Consider the following 24,342-nt stretch of genomic DNA (forward strand, 5'->3'; position numbering starts at 1 on the left):
GGTAAAGTGAAATTTTTATTTGTATTGCATATTTTCAAACAAAAACAGCGAATATAATACAAAAGCTCATCCGCGGCTGTGCAAAACACAATTAGACAAAAAAAACAATGCAGTTATCACAACGTTAAATTTATTCAGGATTCTCAGCTCATAACTATGTCACGCAAATTAGAAACTTGAATTTACTGATAAAATAAACTTCTCTTGGGTTTCCAGGGTATTCTTACAGCAGAAAAATAATATACAGTGTGAGTGATGTTGCGTCGATGTGGAGCTCAGGTGGAGTCTTTGTCTTGCAGTTTCAAAGCCAGAAGAAGCAGCTCAGACATCTATGAAGCAGAGATGAATTGAAGAAACACAGTTTAAACAGCTGATTAGAAGATTATGTAAAAGGCACTAATCCACAAACTGACCTCTCTGAGATATTTGTCTCTGTCTTCTTCTCTCCAGTTGCTGCGCAGTCGAAGCAGCCTGTCCACCGTTTGTGGCATCTTCTGTTTCTGGTTCTTTGGCTGCATCAGAGCCTCCTTCAGACCGTCGTGCCGCTCCATGACTGAGAGCCCAGCTGATGCCAAGGGCGTGAGGTAGTCACTGTTTCCTGTCTCCTGCAGGCTCTCGATGCTCTTCTTACCCATCAAATGACCTGCGAGGTTGGAGATAACAAGATGTATTAGTTATTGTGGAATAACTCTGTGTGAGGTTAAACTAAAAGTGTGATAAACCCGAATTAAACTGTAAGTAACATATTTTCAAAACCATGCAAGCCTAGCTGCTCTGGAACAGAGACTGTCATGAAATCAGATTTTATTTTATATATTTATTATCATTAATTATCGCAGCCAAAGTATCAACAGTTATGTCTAGAAAACTTCAAAACAACAAAAGAACTGTCAAATTCATCTTAAATTTTTTGACTCAAAACAAACGAATGTTGGGAGGTGAAAAGTTACAACAACTGCACAAACATGTACAAAAACAGCAATTACACTATATTCTTATTATTTCCTGCCACTTTTGGATTACCTCAATACCAAAAATATGCTTCTGAAGACTAGTGAAAAGAAATATCAATAGGATTCTTTAATTTGAAATATTTATTTTCTTGTAATCTAATTATATCTTATTTCTGTAACTATCTGACCAAGTTACCTTTCATGTATCCTAATAATATAAACACATTTCATGTAAAATATTCTGACACTGCAAAAGCCTGCATATATGTAATATTATCATGATATCAGTATTTCAGTGTTAAATATCATGGTTATCGTCAATATCGGTGAGAGGAATCTGATGCATATCATTCAATATCACTATTTTTTTTTATCTTTAAGTGTTTAATTCAATTTAACAGAATCAGATTATTATTATAAGTCTTTTCTGAACCTGTCCAAAGAAATGCTGATAAAACATATATTTGTCTAATAAAGATGACATCACTATTATTTATTATTAAACTAAAATGTTTTCTGACACAAAGAGGATCTTAATGTTTCATCCACACGTGTTGCAAACATACACTGTCACATTCACACAATTCAAAATGATGTTTTGTTCCTGCTCACCCTGTCAGAGAGTGAACCCTCTCTTACCTACTGCCCAGTGGTTTCCTCGGGGGTACATCTTTCCCACCGCTGCTGCAGGACTCTCCGAGCAGACCAGCATGCAGGGGACCGTCGCCAGCATGATGAACACTGGCCACACTGGTCTCCAAGTCCACGAAGCGCACAGGCACACTCCGCCCATGTTACCAGAGGGAGAAGGTCAGATTTAAAATTTAAAAAAGAAAAGAAAAGAAAAGAAAGAAAACACTCCTCGCAGTTAATCAGCTCGATTTAAGCTTGACAAATCTCCACCATGTTTTTTTGTTCTTTGTTTTTTTTTTTCTTATCGCTGTGGTCGGAGAAGAAGACAAGAGGAGGCAGCAGCTGCAGGCGCGCTGAAGTTTCTCTGCCGGTGAACGAAAGTTAAATGCTCCTCCTGATCCAGCTGTGCGTCATGCGCCCCGTTTTTAAAAGTAGCAGCGGCGGGATGAGAAAGTGGTGAAGGCAAATTATCATCCGCAGCCTGTAATTATAAGCGCTCCTCACTGTTTGCTCAGAGATTGTGCGTCAACGTCACTGATGGACGCGAATTCTCACTTAATTGCTTCCGTCTCAAACAAACGAGTGGTGGAAAGAGCCTGATGACCAGAGGAGGAGGAGGAGGAGGAGGAGGAGGAGGTCCAGGTCCTTCACTGGAGGAGAAGAAGTGGTACCAAAGGGAAAATCTATATAGTATAAGCTGGCTATTATGTGCAACAGGCACTTGAATGCACCATAATTGCATATAGCATGTCAGAAGTATTTTAAGGTGGAAGCTATTTGAGCTGGAGCTGTCAGAGAAATCAAGTGGAGTGAAACGTTCAATATTTTATACTTGAAGTGCAGAGCGAGTACAGTTGGAGAGCTCAGGCAAAGAGCAGGTCCGTACAAAGTGCACTTGGACGTGATAATTCACAAGCTGAAAGACTTTCACTTAAAAACCTTCCCAGTAATCACTTTGAGCAAAGACGTCAAACATTTGCTGAACGTTTAGATGTAAGGATTTTCTCCTCATCTTTGAAGGGTTTTTTTTTTTTTTTTTTTTAATGAGTTTTGGGGTTTTGGATCATTGGTTGGACAAGAAGCAAATCACAGATATCACCTCTGAGTTCTGAATAAATACAAGAATTTTCACTATTTTCTGACAAAACAATTACTTATGGAAATAACTGGCAGATTATTTGACAATGAAAATAAGTATTTGCTGCAGAAATATACTCACGATGAAAACCCAAAGACCCAAATAGTTTACAGCACAGCAGCAGGTTTTTTTTTATCTTTTCCTTGTCAAAACCTGGTGCGTACATTACCCACAATGCAACTCAACCATCAGCAGTTTGGTCGCAGGTTCTGGTGCTTTACACTAGCAGCGGCTGATGTAGCCTTGATTTTCTACCTTTGTGCAGAAATGTGGAGAAGGATACAGACGTTGACACCTTCAGACAATTTTCTCAAGTACGAAGAGGAAGAAGTTTATTTTATTGCAATGTTTAGAAATATGGTTAAATATTTTCTGTTAATTCTTGTACAGTTTGACTCGTGTGGATATTTGTGGTGATCCTGTGCAGCTTCAGTAGCCTAACCTGTCATGATTAATTCAACTGAAGGGGAGTTTTATCGTTAAGTTTTCTGTTGAGCGGATGGCAGAGCATTGCTTACAATTCCAAGCCAAATCAACGTGTAAAAGCAGCCTCATGTCGTCCATATTACGTGGTTATAATAGGAAGAAACATGAGATAAAGCCAAAGGGGACGTGTTGGCCACGTACCACGCAGCGAAGGTGTAAAATAAAGAGGCTACGGGTTGCATTGTGGGTAATGTTGTAGGAGTTTCTTCATCTGGTGGCTCTATCAGCAGGACCACATGGTTCACTGGTGCCTTCCAAAGCTGTTTCAAATCACTGCTGAAAAATTAATCATTTTTATGAAGTGGCTGTTAAGGTGTGTTTGGACTTGGTCAGGTTTGAGGGAAGTTGTGGTTTGGGTTGAAATAAGAACTTTGTGAGTGTTTGGAGACCTGCACTGTATCATGGAAATGCTTTTATAGAGGAAAAAGAAAGAAAGAAAGAAAGAAAGAAAGAAAGAAAGAAAACACTATATGTCAATGTTTGAAATTGTGGTTAATGGTCTCATGTTAAAGTCCTGTCCATCCACTCTGCACACTTTGTTGCTATGTAACATCACCCGACTTCCTCCTTTGCTTCCGTCATCCTACCCCTTGTTTAAACGACCGATGCTGTGACAAGTCTCTTTAAACTTTATCCTGACAGCGACAGTAATTACACATCACACAAACACTGTTGATGTGCTGATGACATCATTGGCTCTGGCAAACCAGTCTGTGCTGGCTGATGTAAAACACATCGCTCGTGGTGCACCAGTGCAGAAAAGCTGCCACAAACTCCAGCATACTGTGAAATACAGAGATTGTTTGAACTCATTGCAGAAGGGCTTCAACATAACAGACCTTCGTGTGTTAAAGTTGCACAGTGCAGTTTTAAAGTTTGTTTTGTATCGCAGGTAATTACACTGCGTATAAATACTCAAAACTGTACATATGTACACACAGAACAGCTTCATTTCAGAGTGTGACGTTATTAAATGATGGGACTAAAAGACTGATGCATTAACACATTAGGTAAAATCTAAAGTTGGGATGCATAACATGTATTGGACCAACAAATTATCGGCCCAGTAATGGAAACAACACATTATCGATTATCGGCCGATAACTAGAACTGATAATACAAAGCCAAACTGCTCAGGGCTTTTTTTAAAATACAAAAAATCTGAAACTATTATCAGTTATTGGTTTTGGCCATGAGAAAGAGGTAGTTATTATCTGAAACAATCTGTATCATGAAGTACAGCTGTCAGAATATACAGTAAAGCAGTATAAAAGAGCATGCACTGATTATTTAAACACAATGCACCTCTAACTGTCCTTGTTTTTGTTAGAAGGGTGAGGGGAAACCTGTAGATAAGAAACAGAACAGAGAATCAGAAACTGAATGGAAAAAGCCCTTTGAGATATATGATATCATCATTGTGTAACTTTTGTTACATCATCTGTTGTGCTGCTAATAAATAAAAGAAGATAAATATAAGAACATGTACCAGCGCCATTTTCTAAACATCACCTTGTTTTCTGAGAAAGGAAATGATGCAGAGGTAAAAAAAAAAAAAAAAAAGATTGAAAAATCCACATCGATTGTGAAACAAGATGCTGTACACGACGATGATCAATCATTTTGCTGCAGACAACACCTGCCGTGTGCTCGAATTCGACAATGCAGCACATGTATCATTTATCGGTACAGTTTATTACAGTGTATTTATCTCCATGGAAAGGTCAACAGTGTAAATTAAGCAGTCCTCAAACACGGTGAGGCGCTTGTGTGAAATTCTTATACTTGACTGATCCCTTTCATGCCGCTATTGACAGACGTACTGCTGGAGGAAGAGAATAGATGGGGACAGATAAGGAGTCCCACGCAGGTAGCTAACATTTTGTGCTGAAAAGGTTGAAGGTTTCCTTCGGGCACTTTCAGGTCACAACCCAACAAATAGATCGCGGCAGGATATTGGAGCACCTATAACGTATCATATCCCCGTCCAGGGATGACCTTATACGAAACAGGATGAGTCACCTGTGGTGGAGGGGCAGCACGAGGCAGGACCCACACAGCAGTGTCCTCTGAGGTATATGTTGGTTTACTTATAATGTGAGAGAACAAGATCCTGTGCGTGATCAGAAGTCTCTAAAGTCCAAAATGATCAAATGTAGCGCTGGAAACAAAAAAGATGGAAATCATTTATGAACACACCCTCGACTTTGGAATGACCCACCTGAGATCAGGCTCGCAGAATTAGTAACGTAGAATTAACACTTTTAAGTCACCCTGTTAAACAGATCTTTCATCTGTCTCATCTGTTTCATCTATCTTACCATCTTTTACTGCTTTTATCTGTTTATTTTTAACATACTCACTACACTTTATTCTTTGAACTGCTCTTAACCTTTTTATCTGTTCTCAGTTCCTGTAATGTGATGTCATCTTCTTATCATCCTTTACTGATTTTATTCTTTTATTGATCTCTATTTTTGCATTACTTTTCCTCTCCTTCTTTTCCTGTGATTTTGCCTGTTTTATGTTTTGTTTTTTTGTTGTTTTTTTCCTTTACTTGTGATGACTCATATTGTCTTTTTGCATTTCTACATTTTCTGCTCTGCCTTCTTGTTTTAACTCACTTTAGACTCGGCGTCCTTGTGTTTGTCTCGACTGCTGACTGCTTATTTGCTATTTTCCTGCTTTTGCTTGTCTGTGAAATCACTTTGTAAACTCAGTTTTTAAAGTTGCCATTTAAACAACGTTTATCATTATTATTAATAAGATTGATTCTAATCTTTAAAGCCCTCATATGATGCCTTTTTGGGGGGAATATTACTGAGGTGAATTCCATACTGCAGTGCTAATAACAAAAAGAATAAGACTTTTCAAGTACTGCACAGCGAAGGCATGAACGTAAGGTAACCACATACTGAGAGGTCGAGCAGTTTATAATCATTCACCCACTCACTTAGCCGTTCACTAACCACCACTCATGTGTGATTGCCGGCCCTGATCACCTGCGTAAGAGACCCCTAACATGCTCATGATTATAAGTTTGACTGATTGGTAATTTTGGCATTTTGTACATTTGAGTTAGTAATTGAATTGTTTTGATTAAATGAGCTGAGCTGGGAAAGTTTAATGGTCTCTGTTCATTTAGAAAAAAAGTATTATCCAAATTAAGAGCCAAACTTTTAAAGGCTTTAATGGCTCTTAACGTCATTTGCAGGCAGTAGAGACAGCAGGTGGCACTGTGGCATGAATTTAAAGAGCATTCAGTTGATGTTTTTTTTTTTTTACTGATGAGTCATGTGTTGTGATGAAAGCTGATTTTCTTTACAATATATTTTTGCTTTATTGTCATTTTTATGAATCAATAATAACACATAAAACTGTCATTGTAATGTTATATTTTCCTGCAGGCATATTGGATATATTTCATGCCCAGCAAAGTGAACAATAAGTGATCTCATGCTGCAAATCACCCCTTTTCTGAGCCCTTCCTATTTTCTATTCATGCTATCCATTCTATTCAAATGTCATATGATACATTAAGTGTTCTGATGGCGGAGTCATGAAAGTAATAACACCGGCTGCGTGAAAAGTAAAAGCCTTTCAGCGGCAAAGTGTCAATTAAAAAGGACAGTTAGCCATTATGAGGTCTTTGCTGCTCGTCACAGTTTTGACTAAATTGCCTGGCAGCTGTCCAATCAAAGACCTCGAAGGAAGCGCTTGGATTTAAAGTGTAAGTGTAAAGTGTAGTGATTTTTAAGTGTAATGTGTTGCTTTCATTTCGCATTGTTGCACATGAGACAGAGAGGGAGAGAGCATATAAATACATAGAACTTGTATTGTACTTAAAGGTTTTTTTTTTAATGTACAGAATGCACATCTATTTAAAACAACACGTTCTTTGCTGTATCCATTCAGACAACAGGGAATGATTCTCCTTATTTTGCGCCTCGCCATCGTTGCCAGCACCATTTGCAACTTTTTTTTCCAACATATTCTTTACTAGAAGTTGCTTTATTAATGACAGTGTGTCCTAAAGATGCTGTTTTATTATAGCATCAGTTTGTACATCCACACTCCCAGGTCTTCCAGTTTGCCCGTTTTAATACTGAATACAGACTACTGCTGCCTGCTGGTGGCGCGCGGAACAAAACTGCACCACAGACACCAGGTAACAAAGACGTGCCCGGCGGAATCAAGCGGTTATACATTGTACATCTGCTAAGTCAGACAAGGGCGAGTAAGACAATGGGTGTTCAAGGTGGTTGCAAATGTCAACCACACTGCTCGAGATCACCAAATCTTACAAACTGTGCTGGTAATGCAAAATAATGTTTATGTTTTCAGGATTTCTATAAATGTTTTTTTCTTATGAATATATAATTATGATTAACTCACATATGTCCAAGAAAACCTTTAAATGAAACAGTCTGAGAAAATGAAATCACTGTTGGTTCAACTGCATGTCCACATAAGGGCCGCATATTGTGATGACTGGTTGCATTGCCTCATCTAAAAGGTCACAAAGAAAAATGTCGGAACCTCCTTGTTTAAATGAAGACTACTTCCAGTTAGGAAAAGACCATCAGGACCGAGTCTTCATTTTGTAAACTCTAATTTTTCAGGATATTTTGGTTGCTAATCTACATAAACCATGACATTCTATAACCAATATTTCTGTAAAATAATATATATATATATATAATATTTTACAGAAAGATTGATTATAGATTATCATCGTTTATGTAGACAGATAAGTCCTGTTTTGTTGTGTGTATGTATATATGTATAATGTGTGTGTATATATATATATATATATATATATATATATATATATATATATATATACACACACACACACACACACACACACACACACACACACAACACAAAACAGGCATGTACAACTAAACAGGACTATCTGATGAACATTTATCTGTTGAATGTTGAGGTTAAGCTTTGAGCAATAAAACTCAGGATGCATTTCAAGCAGGGATTTCCAGACACTGAGGAGAATGATATGTTAAGGTTACAGCAGCTCCTCTCTGCTGCCTGTAGCTGACACGAATGGAGGCAACGTGACGTCATGTGACCGTGTCTCTGCTCGGGGTGGGGAGCACAGCAACCTCAGCCTCCTCCCCTGCACTGAATCTGTCACACTGTAGAGAGGCAGGAGGCACCATGAGGGCCTTTTATGATATATATGCACAAATCCAACTGCCCTGCAGTGTGTATCATGCAATTGTGCTGTGTGATGAATAAATCTGGAGTGTTCCGTCATAATGATGGCTGATTAGTTTATGCTGCAGCAGTCATGGCTGCCTTTTGATAGCTCTGACAGATGTATGCAGGACTGGTAGCAGGCCAAAGAGAGACAGCCTTATTCAGCTGCAAGCCTCTCTCTGCACTCTCCCAGGTAGGTTATGAAATGCTTGATTTGATGGTGTTTTCTTTACTGGTTTATTCATCATGTGCTGTAATGAGATTTCATCTTTGCCCTTTTTGATCACCTTGTTATTAATGTGTTATTTCTGTCTGCACACGGCTGCATGAAGAATCGTATCAGGATAATCGCACTCATGTTTGCACTGCGGAAATATTATCATAATAGTTCATGTGCATGTGACAATCAGGACTGGAAAGAAGCCATCTTCTCTTACATTTGTTTGTCCTCATATCTGCATGTGGGTATTTGTCTTTAGATTACGACACTCCCTTTAAAAGCAGACACGTGACTCTTTGACCTTGGCATACACAGCACACACATTGGCAGTCTGAGGCCTCAGCTATTTATACATTGTTATTAATAAATAATGTTATTGATTCCTGAAGGAAAATGACCAAGATTGAGACTTTTTTAATAGCATTTTCCCACATATATGTCTACGCTATGGCTCAGGCCTAAACATGAACACAGCGCACATATTCAAGCCTTTATAATACTCCTCTCCTGCTCATTTCTTCTCCTTCCTCTTCATCTCCCCCACCTCCCTCTGTCTCTGTCTCCCTCTCTCTCTTCTTTCTCTGCACCAGCTGCTGCTGCTGCTCCAGAGCCAGAGAGAAGAGTCCCCTCACCCCCCTGCACAGGCAGAGACAAAAGGCCTGATTCGCCTGCTGAACACTGCCCCCTCTCTCCATCCGTCCCTTCATGCACGGCCGTAGTGGTGGTAGTAGAGGTGGTGGTGGTGGCGGGGGCTTCAGAAGAAAACGAGGCCTGGACTAGGACTTAAAATCTAGGACTGACCCAGTGAAGGAGAAAGGGAAGGAGAAGGGGGAGGGGAGGAGGAGGAGGAGGAAGAGGATAGGGGCTGGAATGGTTGGGGCTGAGTAAAGGCAGGTGCTGAGGCCTCTACAGGAAGACTGTTTTTTTTCCTGAATATCTCTCAGAGTGGGAAAAAATCTGACAAGGGTATGCCACATTTACCTCTATATATGCATGAACGTGCATGTTTATGTCGATGTGTCTCTGTGGCGGCATATGTGGGCAGGGTGGCATGTGTTTGATGGGAATCTGGGGGGGGGGTTGTTATGAGTGATCTGTGTTTGCCCAAAGCAGATTGTCTGTGCTGGGGGTCTCTGACATTTCTTGTCTTTATTTGTCAGTGGCTGCTGGGAGCTGCATGAAAGTTTGTTGTAAGGAGTGAAAGCACTGGGGGATCAGGGTGAGAAACAGGCCAAGGTAACGGATTAAGCTTCTATCATGGTGACCTAGATATGCTCTCTTTTTCAGTGAGTTAAGTTGAATACAGGTGTTATCAGTCAGCATTTGACCTTATGTGTTTTTGTTTACACTTTAGGATCTTTCTCTTTTTATTCTTTTCTGTTTTTTGTGTCAAGGTAACTGAACTGCCTTGTACTTTTCTGGCCTAATTTGAAGGCAGTGCAACTGACCAGGGGTCGTGAATCTCCTTCACACTTGTCTGTAAAATATGGTGTTTTTTGCTTCACTAAATCTACATATATATGAATGGAGTTTGGTGCAAAGTGTTGCAGTGTTTCCGGGGAGGTGGGCATGCTGGTTGTGCCTGTGTGCTTCCGAGGCCGTACTGCAGCACAGGGCTTTATGTTGGCTGACCGGAACCAGCTGAAACCGGTTTGAGGCAGATGGAGGGCTGACAGGAACAATACCGTCTCTGTGCTCTACTGAAGGATAGAGATAGCCCAGGCTACTCCATGGCAGCCCTTCACAGCTCAGACGCTGGCTACCAAGGCACAGATCCTGCTGCTGCTGCTGCTGCTGCCGCCGCCGCCGCTCGCTGCTGGCTGGATGTTGGTGTGCTATGCAGCACGACTCATAGCGGAGGGGGGGGCAGGGAGATATGGGAAGGGACGAGGGCAGGGGGGACGTGACTGGCTGGGAGTCTGTGAATCAGGAGCCTAGAGTCTCCACACACACACACACACACACGCACACACACACAACACATACACACACGGGCATGATCTATCTGTTTGTCTGTCTAGTGGTGCAGAGAATGACTCAGGAGGATCCTCACCAGGACCACCACCACTCACCAGATCCCTGGATGTAACCTGACCCTGTATTCTGGGCCTTTGCCTGGTTGGGAAGACACAGGACTGTGTTTTTTTCCAGGCAGGGTGGGGTGGATGGCTTCTTGTGGGTTAGTAGTGTTGTGACTGTGTTTGTTGCAGGATGGAAGGAAGGAAGGAAAGAAGGTTTGGCTAGTGGCTGGACAGGGACGGAGGCAAGAGGGTGAGGAGTGGCTGATTCACTTGCATGTTTCCACCATTGCTATTTTACTGAGATTGTAGCAGTATTTTACACTGTGTGTGTGTGGTTTTCAGGTGGTAATGATGCATGTGAATTAAACTGCAGTCGTAGAGAGGTGTTCTGTGTTGTGTATTTTTCATATTCGTCTGAAGTTAACCTCATTTACTCTCTACGTCAGGCTGCTCTGGCTGTCATGGCTGTGACTAGCTGTTCTTTCCACCAGGCCTTTCTCTCTCTGCTGCAGCCTCACACAGCTCAGCAGCCATTTTTTCCCCTCACTGCATTTCTCGCCGGCCCTCCCCCTCCATAACATTTCTCCCTCTCTTTCTCTGTCATTTTTGTTTTGCTCATTTTCACAAACAATCCCATCAGCTGGATTAAACTGAGAATTGTTTTGAAACCAAAGATGAGCCTCCAGAATATGGTTCTGTGTGTGTGTGCACATGTGTTTGAATCAGAAAGCAGTGCTGATTTGGCTGCACGTATTGTACAAGCAGAGCAGCTCCATGGCTGTGGCTTTTGTCCCCAACACCCATGATACATACGTCAATACATGCAAGATGTGTCTCACTCCTATCATCTTCTATTTGATCACATTAAAATAAATAAAAATTGGTTTGTTTTTGAAGAGTGAAGCGAAGATGTTTGATAACAGCATATACCACATTTTTTCTTATTGAATTCGATGCGAAAACCACATTCTATTGTTTAGTTTTTTGCATCAAAGTGTGACTATTTTTGATATATACACTTTATATTTCATTCAGTCTAAAGAATAAGTTACCCCCAAAATAAAAATTCAGTCAATATCTACTCACCCCCATGCCGATGGTAATCTCTGGAGCTCCACAGCAAAACAATGTTGCAGCACTCACCAAAACGACTGAAGATGATGGGGACTTTTTAAAAATGTAACAAAATGCAAAACAAATGAAAAACCATAAAATGCAGCTCATACAGCTCATTGGTGTGATCCAAGTCTCCAGTGGCCCAGAGATCTCACACTGATTTCAAAAGATGTTATTTACACTATTTTAAAATCCAAAATCTTCAATGTAACTGCAAAGCTACAAACAATAGCACACACCCTGTCTGAAGTGGGTGCACTAGCTTGAATTTTGAAGCCGTAAAATAATTATTTTAAAATCAATTCGGGATCTCAGGACTCAGGACGAGCTGTATGAGGCCACGTCCTTCAGTTGTTTAGGAGAATTTCTCAACTCTGTTTTGAATTATCAAACTCTCGCTAACTTGAGGGCAAGTAGATAATGACAGAATTTTCATTTTTGGATGAACTTTTTCTTAAGTAAGTATTGTTGGCACGTCATTCACCCCCAAACCTGCTGACTAGTGCCAGTCCACTGATAGGAAAATAACTAAAATAAAAAGTACCTTCATCTTTGATAACATATTCATAGGTCTCCAAATGATATATGACCCACAATATATATTCAAACAGCAGATGGTCGTGATGCAGGTCCTTGCCCTTTTCCACCAACAATCTTTCTAGTAAAATTAATTACATCGGCTCAGTGAAATAATATTGACTTGACTTTTAATTTGTTTAATTATAGCAATCCTGAGCAAATAGTAATTGAAGAGGAAATGTTTTCCTGAGTACCCACATTTAATGTCATCAAAATGTCACATCTACCCCCTGTGTGGATCAGCATGTGTCTCTCGCTGAAACAGCTCAACGAAGTTACCCATTGTAAGGACAAATTAGGCATAAATAGGAATAATTGCACGTACTTGTATGACGATGCTGTGTGTCAGCTCGATTTGCACAATTTGACTTGACGACACTGGAAAGAGTCTGCTAATGCACATGAAATGTCTAGGACCAGAAAGTTAACATGGTGTATGTGAACACTGGTACACCATGTGGCGTCAAATCCACAAACAATCATAAAGTAATTTACAAAATATAGGTTCATGTGAAACTGGACATTTTCAAAAACAATTTATTATATTAAAAATATGTTTTGGTATAACTGAAAAGATGAATAAAAGTCTAAGAAATTCAAAGGGCTCTATTAATTATTCATACTGACTGGGATACACATCCACCCTCCATCATATCACCCAACTAAAGGCAGAATTATTTGTACAATTATCATCCAAAGCAGAGCTGAAATATCAGTATTGGAATACTTTACTTCTTATTATCAGCATACCCAAATTTCGTGTATCAGTCCAACTCTGATTTTCCCCAGGAGAGCTCATTTTTTTATTGCTTCTTTATGTCCCAAGGTCACTCTCTGACTTTATTTAATTCCAAAGCCAAAATCAAATGACTAAGTCTTAATCAGTCTTTTAGTGTTTATTGTGCACCCTCAACCAAAAATTCTGCATGAAACATGCTTGAGAGAATAAAATTAATTGCCCTGCAAAATATGACCAAATTACTACTTTGAAACCTAGAGTTTGCCTCTTGATATTAATTGCCTAACTGGGCATTTCCAAGGCCATCCCCAACCCCATTCAGTTGGCAATGGCAATGGAATTCATAATGGCCCTGTGCCCACAATACCACCAGGTACTCATTACATGAATAATGGATAGAAAGCTCCAAGAAAGGGAGGACAGCCACTAAACAACCAATCATCTACCTTCAATCAGTTCAGCCCAATATCTAGTGCCGACGAGTTTGACAATGATGATAAAATTGAGGTAGATGACCCAGCAGACAAGCAAATAAGTTGCTCATTCTTTAGGGCCACTGCTAAGAGAGAGGACTAGAATCCCAAATCTCATGTATCAGTGGACAATGTTTCCAAGCCTAAAACAAATGTAAACCAAAAACCAAATAAAAGATAGAACAATGGCACTCTGTGTGGTTCCAAGTCAAAACACAGACGTACACTACCAGTCAAAAGTTTGTACACACCTTCTTATTTAATGGTTTTTCTTTATTTTTATGCCTATTTACATTGTAGATTCTCACTGAAGGCATCAAACACATATGGAATTATGTAGTAAACAAAAAAGTGTGAAATAACTCAAAACATGTTTTATATTTTAGATTCTTGAAAACAGCCACCCTCTGCTTTGATTACTGCTTTGCACACTCTTGGCATTCTCTCGATGAGCTTCATGAGGTATTTACCTGAAATGGTTTTACAACAGTCTTGAAGGAGTTCCCAGAAATGCTGAGCACTTGTTAGCCCTTTTGTCTTCACTCTGTGGTCCATCCCATCCCAAACCATCTTGACTGGGTTTAGGTCAGGTGACTGTGGAGGCCGGGTCATCTGGCGCAGCACTCTGTCATTCTCCTTCTTAGTCAAATAGACCTTACACAGCCTGGAGGTGTGTTTGGGGTCATTGTCTTGTTGAAAAATAAATGCTGATCCAACTACACCGAAACCGGATGGGATGGCATGTCGCTGCAGGATGCTGTGGTAGCCATGCTGGTTCAGTATGCCTTCAATTTTGAATAAATCAGCAACAGTGTCACCAGCAAAGCACCCCCACACCTACACACCTCCTCCTCCATGCTTCACAGCGGGATCCATACACATAAGACCATCCGTTCACCTTTTCTGCGCATTCAAATTTTTCACAATTTCCTGGACTGACTGACCTTCAGTTCTTAAAGTAATGATGGTCTGTCGCTTTTCTTAACTGATTGGTTCTTGCCATAATAGGAATTCTAACAGTTGTCAAATAGGGCTGTCAGCTATGTACCAACCTGACTTCTGCACAACACAACTGATGGTTCCAACCCCATTAAGAAGGCAAGAAATTCCACAAATGAACCCTGACAAGGCACACCTGTAAAGTGAAAACAATTTCAGCTGACTACATCATGAAGCTCAGTGAGAGAAGGCCAAGGGTTTGTAGTGCTGTCAACAAAGCAAAGAGTGGTGACTTTGAGGAACCTAAAATATCTACAATGTAAATAGTCATGAAAATAGAGAAAAAAAACATTAAATGAGAAGGTGTGTCCAAACTTTTGACTGGAAGTGTACATAACCATTACATTACTTGGGAGAGTGCTGTGTTTCTGTGTTCAGAAACATTAAAGTGATTATCCAAAGGAATTATGGCAACTGGAATCCAGGGAAGGGAACTCACTGGCACAGTGGCATCCTACTTCGCTAGTCTGTGAAATACTGTAGATGATTAGATCTGGAGTATACAGTGTAACAAGGTCTCAAGTCACATTTTATAATGGTCTCTTACTGATTTTTCGTGCCAAAATGTTGAGATATCCCCAGTGTCAACAACTGTCAATGGGACTATTGATTCAGTACAAAAAAGTTCCAAAGAAAACTTTTCAGAAGACCCTTGAGATTAGTTTCTTTTTTCTAAGTGGCTATACTCACATTTAAATGTATTCTGTTCTCTCTTTTCTTTCAAGATGCCACTGTCATTCTAATTACAGTTATTAGCTCACTAATTTGCTCAAGATTGACAATTTTATATCACTGAAAGCCATCATGAAATTTAAGGGGACAAAATTGGATAGTCAAAATGTTCATGTGGACTCATCCATGGCACAAGCCATTCAAACTAAAAACTCATTTGTAACTACTTGACCAATTATGGTTCAATTATGAGACTGCACCATCAAAATGTTATGCTGATAAACTTTTTTTTCTCGCAAAGTTAAAACCTGCAATGCTATAATACAAGATATTTCAGCAAGAGAAAATGCCTTATTAAAGACTAATGATGACCCATTACACCTTTGGAGTTTGACAGACAGGCCAAATTTTTCCATTGTACAAGGAATATAAGTACATGCAGTATAGCTTGCGATACAATATACTAAGAAAATTCCAGCCTAGGGGAATTTAAACCAATAAGGGAACTCTGATGATCTGATAATCAGATTTCCATGAAAAAGGAAAAAATCTAATATATGCTAAAGTATGTTGAGTGATCCCATTAAGTTCTGTTGTTCATCACTGTCATTATTCTGTTACTACATTACTCAGATACCAAGAAAAAAGCAAGCAAAAACAAAATGTGTTAACATATAACATGTTCAAGGTCCAATACTAAGAGAGAGGACCAGAATCTCCTATAAAGTTAGATAAAAGGAGTCTATAAACCTTATGAAAACAAGAACATTGGTGCTGCTCAAGGTTTTAGGTCTAATGGCCACCTTCAATTATGTCATTACATTAGATGAGGATAAAAATAATTGTAGTAGTACACGGCTTACTATTACTCATTATTCTCCCACTGTGTTCCCAAGGTGATCTCCTAATCAAAACAGGAGAAGGACCATGGGAGATATGAAGACGCCAGACTTTGATGACCTGCTGGCGGCCTTTGACATCCCTGACATGGTGGATCCTAAAGCTGCTATTGAATCTGGCCACCATGATGACCACGAAGGACAGCTCAAGCATTCAAGCAGCTCAGGGACTACCAATGAAGATGAAGCCCACCACCCCTCAATAGGACATGATGTTGGTGTCAGTGTCATTGTTAAGAACATCCGAAACACAGACACTACTGAGCATGGTGGAACCATAACAGAAAAGAATGGGCATTTCCAAGGCCATCCCCGACCCCATTCAGTTGGCAATGGCAATGGACTTCATAATGGCCCTGTGCCCAAAATACCACCAGGTACTCATTACACAAAGAATGGATGGAATGCTCCAGGAGAAGAAAGACGGCCACCTAACAACCAATTGTCTACCTTCAATCAGTTCAGCCCGATCTCTAGTGCAGAGGAGTTTGATGATGATGATAAAATTGAGGTAGATGACCCTGTGGACAAGCAGGGAAGTCACTCATTCTTTAGGGCCACTGCTAAGCGAGAGGACCCGATTCCCAAATCTCATGTATCAGGGGACAATGTTTCCAAGCCTAAAACAAATGTAAACCAAAAACCTGTTAAAAAAAATAACAATGGCACTCTGTGTGGTTCCAAGTCTGATGACCCCCCTCAATCAAGTTTACCTGAGGTGGAACTCAAGGAAATTGCCTTAAGGTCTCATGGTCAGGGATGCAAGGAGGCTGGAGAGTCATTAGGGCCCGTTAATGTGTCCAGTATGTCTCAAGTCAAAGCGAAGTCCTCTGCAAAGCTCTCATCTTGTATAGCAGCCATAGCTGCCCTCAGTGCCAAAAAGGCTAGTTCTACAGATCTGAGTGTTTTTGATTCTCCCACAAAAGAGAAAGAATGTATTCAGGCCAATGAAAATCCAAGAGATCTGCAAAAGCCACATGAGCAGGAATCTGCACTAGAGTTTGCAAAGAGGCTGCTAACAAAAACACCAGACAGCCCATCCAGTGTCACCAGTGAGGGTAGCAGCAAAGGTTCACCTGCCTCAAGTACAGACACTGCACCTGTCATCCCAAAAGTCAGGATCAAAACAATCAAGACCTCATCCGGCCAAATCAAACGTACTGTCACAAGAGTTCTGCCAGAATTTGATCCAGAGGGTCTGAGAAAAGGAGAGACTAGCCCATCTATCATGGCGACCACCAGTGCAATTTTCTCATCTCCCACAAGGCACTCTCTTCCAACTACAGTAGTAGCTACCACAGGAGGCGCTTCAATTGAAATAACCAAGCAAATGACTATTAAACCTGTGGCAACAGCTTTCCTGCCTGTCTCAGCAGTCAAGACAGCTGGTTCCCAAGTCATCAACCTAAAGCTTGCTAACAACACTACAGTCAAAGCAACAGTCATACCTGCTGCATCAGTGCAAAGTGCCAGCAGTGCCATCTTAAAAGCTGCTAATGCCATCCAGCAGCAGACTGTCATGGTACCTGCCTCCAGTTTGGCTAATGCCAAGCTTCTGCCAAAAACAGTCCATCTTAGTAACCTCAATCTTCTGCCCCAGACTGTATCCTCTGCTGTCTGTGATCTTCAACAGGCCTTGTCCTCCTCTAAACAACCACAGCATCAACAATCACAAGTCAAACAGAAGACAATTCTCCCAGGCCGAGCCTCGAAGAAAGTCTCTCGGGTTCAAGTGTTTGCCAGCTCTCAAAGCTCTGTAGTGGATGCCTTCAATAAAGTCCTGAGTAGCATAAATCCTGTCCCTGTGTATGTCCCAAACCTCTCTCCACCAACCTCAGCTTGTATCTCTCTACCCTCACGTGGCTACAAGTGTCTGGAGTGTGGAGATTCATTTGCTCTTGAGAAGAGCCTGACACAGCACTATGAACGTCGCAGTGTGCGGATTGAGGTCACGTGCAACCACTGTACCAAAAGTCTAGTGTTCTACAACAAATGCAGCCTGTTGTCTCATGCCAGGGGCCATAAGGACAAAGGGGTTGTCATGCAGTGCTCACATCTAATCCTAAAACCAATCCCTGCAGATCAGATGATAACCACATCGCCCCCATCAGATCCACCCAACATCACTGGCACAACCTCCACTTCCCAAGCAGTAGTACCCACAGGTCAAGGGAGAGCCGCTGGTGGTGGGTCCCAGAGTGCAGTGATTACAGCTCCATGCAGTGCTCCTCTTGTGGCAGCCATGCCCTTGGAGGATGATGCATCAAAGCTCTCCAGGCACAACTTAAAGTGCTTGGAGTGCAATGAAATGTTCCAGGATGACAGTTCATTAGCTATGCACTATCAACAGGCATCGGAGTCCAGTGATCAGGTGTGTAACTGCTACATAATAATATGATTCAAAGCAATTCTAAATGTTTTAATGTGAAATAATTATGACTTATAATAACACAAGTTGAAAGGTACATAAGGTTGAAAGTTTGTGTACACAAAAACTTTCAGGTGCAAGAAACATAAATTATTGAACATACAACTATGTTACATACTCTCTACCATACCACCAAAATCAATTAATTTCTAAACGGTGAAATGACAGACCTACATAACCATTACTTAACCCGGGAGAGTGTTGTGTTTCTGTGTTGAGAAACATAAAGGACATTATTTAACAAGATTTAAGTAACCTGACCAAATGCAGTTCATGACTTTCTTTATCTATTTTTTTCTGTGCCCACAGAAAACATGCACCATCTGCCAAATGCTTCTCCCAAATCAGTGCAGCTTTCTGTCACACCAGCGAATCCACCAGCACAAGTCTCCATACATCTGCCCAGAGTGTGGCGCCAGCTGCCGTTCTGTCCACTTCCAGTCTCATGTCACCAAGAACTGCCTACATTACACCCGTAGAGTTGGCTACCGGTCAGTCTACCTTGGCTTAAATCATCACAGTATTACTCTCCATTTTATTTTTCTCTTGTACTGAGATATGGTTCCTACAGTTTGAGTGAGAGCAAGTTAATTCAACTTAAATTTACCAACCTTTCCTTCTGTTCCTTCCTTTTCTTTCAAGATGCCACTGTCATTCTAATTGCAGTTATTAGCTCACTAATTTGCTAAGATTGACAACTTGTATCACTGAAAGCCATCATGAAATTTAAAGGGATAAAATTGGACAGACAAAATGTGGACTCATCCAAGGTATAAGCCATTACAAATGAAAACTCATTTGTAACTATTTGACCAATTATGGTTCAATTATGAGTCTGCGCCATCAAAATGCTAATAATAAACTTTTTTCACAAAGTTAAAACCCACAATGCCAGAATTCTATCTATCTATCTATCTATCTATCTATCTATATATATATATATATATATATATATATATATATATATATATATATATATATATATATATATATATATATATATATATATATATATATATACATACATATACATATACATACATACATACATACATATATATATATATATATATATATATATATATATATATATCTGTGCATATTTCTAAGAAAAGCCTCATCTTTATATCTCTTATTTAAAATGTTGTATAAATCTGACTTTTGCAAACTCCTATTCCCTCTACCTCTAGCTGTGTCCACTGTAGTGTGATCTTCGCTGATGTCACAACTGTAAAATCCCACATCCAGAGCACTCACTGTGAGGTCTTCTATAAATGTCCTCTCTGCCCCATGGCGTTCAAGTCTGCACCTGGAACGCACTCTCATGTGTACACACAGCATCCCGGAATGAAAGCAGGGGAACCCAAGTAAGTCTTTTACATGCTGCATCTACCATCAAACGCATTGTGGATGAATTTTTTTTGTTTGTTTGTTTTTTAAATAAAATTATAATCTAAAACATATATGCTGTAGTTGTGTATTCCTTTTAAGACAAAATTCTACATTATGTGCAGTTCTGTTGTAAGTGCACATTTTTTCAGTTGAATGCAAATCACAATTTAACATATAAATAACATGAGAAATAGTATGCATGACACGAATAATACACAAGCTTTCTCCTCAAATAACTGTCAACAGCACTGACACATCATCAACACGCTCTTCCTTTTACACTGTCCAATATAACCTAATACCCATGTCCAATTCATTTTTCTGAGGAAAATCACCCTTGCTGCGTCATCACTAGCAGGATTTGTAGGTTTTAGACATGGAGCTTATCTTTGTTTTTTTCCACATGGCAACCTTTCACACACTTTCAGTGTCCATCATCAGCACTACGAATAATGCAGGTGCTCAGGGGCAGGTGTTTGGTGGGTTAGGCCCTGATTGTACCCCATGCTTAAAAAGGTCCTATTTGTAAGAAAAGATTTTTCAGCCTCATTCCTCAGCAAAAAAAGATGCTCTGGGATTCCCAATTTGTGACAAACTGACCCTTTGAGATGGCGTCTTACTATCACTTAGGCATTGACATTTCTTCTCTTTAAGTCTTTTATATTTACAATGTCAGCTTGTGCTTTTTAAGATTTTTTTTCTCTGTCTTGCAGGATGATCTACAAGTGTTCCATGTGTGATACCGTGTTCACATTGCAGTCTCTGCTCTACACACACTTCGACCAGCATGTCGTCAATCAGAAAGTTTCAGTGTTCAAATGCCCTGACTGCTCCATGCACTACGCACAGAAACAGCTCATGTTGGATCATATTAAGGTGGGCATTTAAAGCATTTACTCTATGCATGCTTGATAATAATAATAACTACTTCTAATGTATCTTGATTGTGTTTTTAAACCTCATGCTGTGCATTAATGAACAAGTATGTATGACTCAGTATTGCTGGCTTAATTCAAGAATTCAAGGCACTTCTATGAGAAATACTTTTGAGAAATGTTTCACATGCAAGGGTTTAATAACGTCTAACCTATAATTCAATCTGCATGATATTTTTCCAGACCATCCATGGAACCCTGAGGACCATCGAGGGTCCACCAAACCTGGGGATCAACCTCCCTCTCAGTACCAAGCCCACTAATGACAACAACGCCAATAACAACAGCAGCAAAGATGGAGGAAATGTTAATGGTCAAGACAAGGGGGAAAAGAAGCCTTCACTTTCACCGCTAAAGAAAACAATCAGTAACTGCTCAGCAGACTTAAAGAATCCCCCTGGCACGGGATATACATGTGGAGACTGCAACAACCTCTTCAGTTCCAGGGAGGTCTTTGTGGCTCACATGAGGCGTGAACATGGCAAGGTGAACATTCGAAACCATTTTTTATAAGGATGCTTTGAATTTGTGAATTTCTTGATTTGCACCTTTCCACAAGTTAAAGAGGAGAAACATGATCTATGCCTGCATTTTAAGGTATAATGCATTCTCTTTATATTGCAGATACTGAAGAAACACCCATGTCGTCAATGTGACAAGTCCTTCAGCTCCTCCCACAGTCTTTGTCGACACAACCGTCTGAAACACAAGGGGCTGCGGAAGGTCTACACCTGCCCGTGAGTACATACAACCAGTGTCTTATCGTTGTCCGTTCATACCCTCCAGAACTACTCATCGTAGACAACAGATTGATTTTCATCAGCAATGCTGGTTGTTTAACTAAACTCCCGTACTCCCACGCTAGGTCTTTTGTTTCATTTTGCAGAATTAATAACACATTTGCAAGTAAATTGTAGGTATGCAAGCAACAGAGGACCAAATCAGCTTGTTTTTTTATTGTACATTTACAGGCACTGCCCAGCTCTCAGTCAGCCGTTCACTAAAAGAGTGCTGCTGGATCAGCATATTCAGCTGATGCATGGAGCCAAAGACCCAGAGGGGAAGACTGTCAACTCTGATAATATGGAGGCTTCACCTGACAAGAAAACGGTACTGTGGAACATTCACTCCTTGAGAAGTGACTTTCATGGTTCTCCTTTGATTCCTAACCAATAAATTTAATCCCCACCATAGAGCCTCAGCCCAAAAAGGAAGCCAGAGGAGGATGACGGGGCTCCAGGCTTGAACTCGAGGGGTTCTGACTCACAGCCACTGAAGAGGCTCAAGGTGAACATCCTTAAAGTCCACAATTGTGCAGTCTGCAGCTTCACCACCGAGGACATCGCAGCGTTCCACAAGCACATTCCTCAGCACAAGTCTGACGGCTCGTCCTATCAGTGTCAGGAGTGTGGCCTGTGCTACACCTCGCACCGCTCACTGGCCCGACACCTCTTTATCGTGCATAGGCTGAAGGAGCCACAGGGCCTCATCCGGTACCACGGACGGGGCAAAGACGACGACGAGAGTCAGAGAGAGAACCAGCTGGATGTTACAGATGAGAACGACGACGGGACGCCAAATACCAAATGCAAAGTTTGTGGGAAGAATTTTGAAACGGAGGGAAACCTGAACACTCACATGAGGACACATGGGATGGCGTTCATAAAGTCAAAGAGACTGAGCGCGACTGAGAAGTGAGAGGGAAATACTTTCAAATCATTCCATTAAAAGCAAACACTGTACAGTTTGTTACATCTCTGAAGACACCCAAGAGTATCCCAACTGTCTGCGGTTCTGCTTTATATACGTAATGTACATGTAGGGTACTACAATATGTATACAGTATAATATGTAATTTATGTCAAAGTCACTTTATGTGTCTTGAAGTAAATGGAACAAGATAGTTTTTTGTACACACATACACGTTTCTATAGGCCTTGAATAGATCTTTTTTATAGAAGAGCTTTTTTATTTTAAAGTTTCCATTGTCGTCTTATCACTAGGACTAGATAATGTATGAATATATGGTCGTAATGGGATTAATCCTCATACCGTCAGCAGTGTTCTGAATTTTTAATGCTGCTAGTGTCCAACGAATGTCTAAAAGACATAATATACATATAAAAAACTTCAGGTTTCCCCACAGTACTGTACGTTATCCCTACCTGAGGTCTTCAGTTTCAACTTCAAAGTTGAGTGACAGATTTTCATGCAACATTCTTTTTGCTTTAGCTTTATTCTTTAGTTTCATGGATAACAAATATGTCTTGTCGAGCCAAACTAATATAAAACTTAATGGCTATGTTTCCCAGAAATTAGGGCAGGGCACATATTGATAATTATTAATGATATTGTGGGATTATATATGGTTTTATTTTGAATATCGTCATATTATGATATGACATCTGTGTTGTCTTTTTTTGTTTTAAAGTCTGCATTACAGTATAGTGACATCATTTTCTGAATTTATCAGACTGATCTATTTGTTTCTCATATCTTTACCCACTTAGTCGTTAAATCCACAATATCAACAATTATTTATCAAGAAGCTTGCTTTAATATATTGTGAAAGTGCCTATAGCCATTCTTACAATATTGACACGAGATCGATATCACAGTATGGGGTCAAAAGCAGATTGGCACCCAGACCTATAGCATTTATTAAGAGTAAAGAGTTTTGTCATTATGTCAGACATGTTTATGTATTGTGTCACAGAAATGTCCACTAAAGTTAGCATGCTAACCAGCTAGCCCCGACCCGTCCTTTCTCGTAATCCCACTCCAGGCTCCCATTCCACACTGCTAGCTGCACAGCCAACTGAGCTAACCAGCTAACTGCAGCTACAGTTAGAAGCAGTTACTCTGTCCATATGTTGGCCCCTATTCGTTTGGAGTATTAAGACAAGGCCAATTCCTACATTTAGTCATTATGTTATATCTTAATTTGGCAAAAATATTGTAAAACTATAAAATTGCTCGATATGTAGTGCTGCAGATCCTTGTACTCTTCGGTTTCATACAAGGATCAAACTCCAGTTGAGATTTTGTATGAAATATAATTTTTACATGTAAAAATACTATATGAGACATGGGCAGACATTTTAAGATCTTTTAACGCACACGCTTGAAACCAGTGTATAGTAAACCCTAGCTCTGCTCTCTTTTTTTATTGTATCGACAAAATCTCTGCATTAATCTTGAGCTAAAATTACTTGAACAAAAAATCAGATTTCAGACAATCAGACAAAAACAAAGCTCATTTTTAGCTGCATCTCCATACCACCTTGTCCAGTTGTTATTATTTAAGTATCAAATACATTCCCAACAAAAAAATGGTTAATAAATATATTTATAATCAGTTTAAGTGCTCCCAGTTTTGTGGATGATTATGTTTACATTTAACACCAGAGTCTTTTAAAGACAAGCATATGGGCCAAAT

General features: G+C 40.1%; 2 protein-coding genes across 7 annotated transcripts in view; one reads left to right on the forward strand and one right to left on the reverse strand.

Annotated features, from left to right (window-relative positions):
• LOC119030351 (gastrin-releasing peptide) overlaps window positions 1–24,342 on the reverse strand; it is a 27,581-nt gene continuing 3,239 nt past the window's right edge. Inside the window, exons 2-5 of one of the 5 annotated variants that reach the window (XM_037117855.1) lie at window positions 4,516–4,556; window positions 1,593–1,736; window positions 414–643; window positions 3–329 (exon numbers count right to left, since the gene is read on the reverse strand). In XM_037117855.1, coding sequence (XP_036973750.1) covers window positions 276–329; window positions 414–643; window positions 1,593–1,686 — 378 coding nt within the window. In that variant the 5' untranslated portion in view covers window positions 1,687–1,736; window positions 4,516–4,556 and the 3' untranslated portion in view covers window positions 3–275. The other 4 variants (XM_037117851.1, XM_037117854.1, XM_037117853.1 and 1 more) reach the window with 4 other exon arrangements.
• Window positions 9,331–22,623, forward strand: znf532 (zinc finger protein 532). Of its 2 annotated transcripts, none has more exons than XM_037117847.1 (9): window positions 9,331–9,616; window positions 16,146–18,519; window positions 18,886–19,067; window positions 19,767–19,943; window positions 20,682–20,844; window positions 21,087–21,389; window positions 21,528–21,640; window positions 21,875–22,013; window positions 22,098–22,623. In XM_037117847.1, the coding sequence occupies exons 2-9, from the start codon at window positions 16,177–16,179 to the stop codon at window positions 22,599–22,601; spliced, it is 3,924 nt and encodes a 1,307-aa protein (XP_036973742.1). In that variant the 5' UTR covers window positions 9,331–9,616; window positions 16,146–16,176; the 3' UTR covers window positions 22,602–22,623. The 2 variants fall into 2 exon arrangements, with proteins under 2 accessions (XP_036973742.1, XP_036973741.1); XM_037117846.1 differs by lacking the exon at window positions 9,331–9,616 and adding an exon at window positions 10,600–10,921.

Source organism: Acanthopagrus latus, chromosome 12 (assembly GCF_904848185.1).
Source record: "Acanthopagrus latus isolate v.2019 chromosome 12, fAcaLat1.1, whole genome shotgun sequence".
NCBI lineage: Eukaryota > Metazoa > Chordata > Actinopteri > Spariformes > Sparidae > Acanthopagrus > Acanthopagrus latus.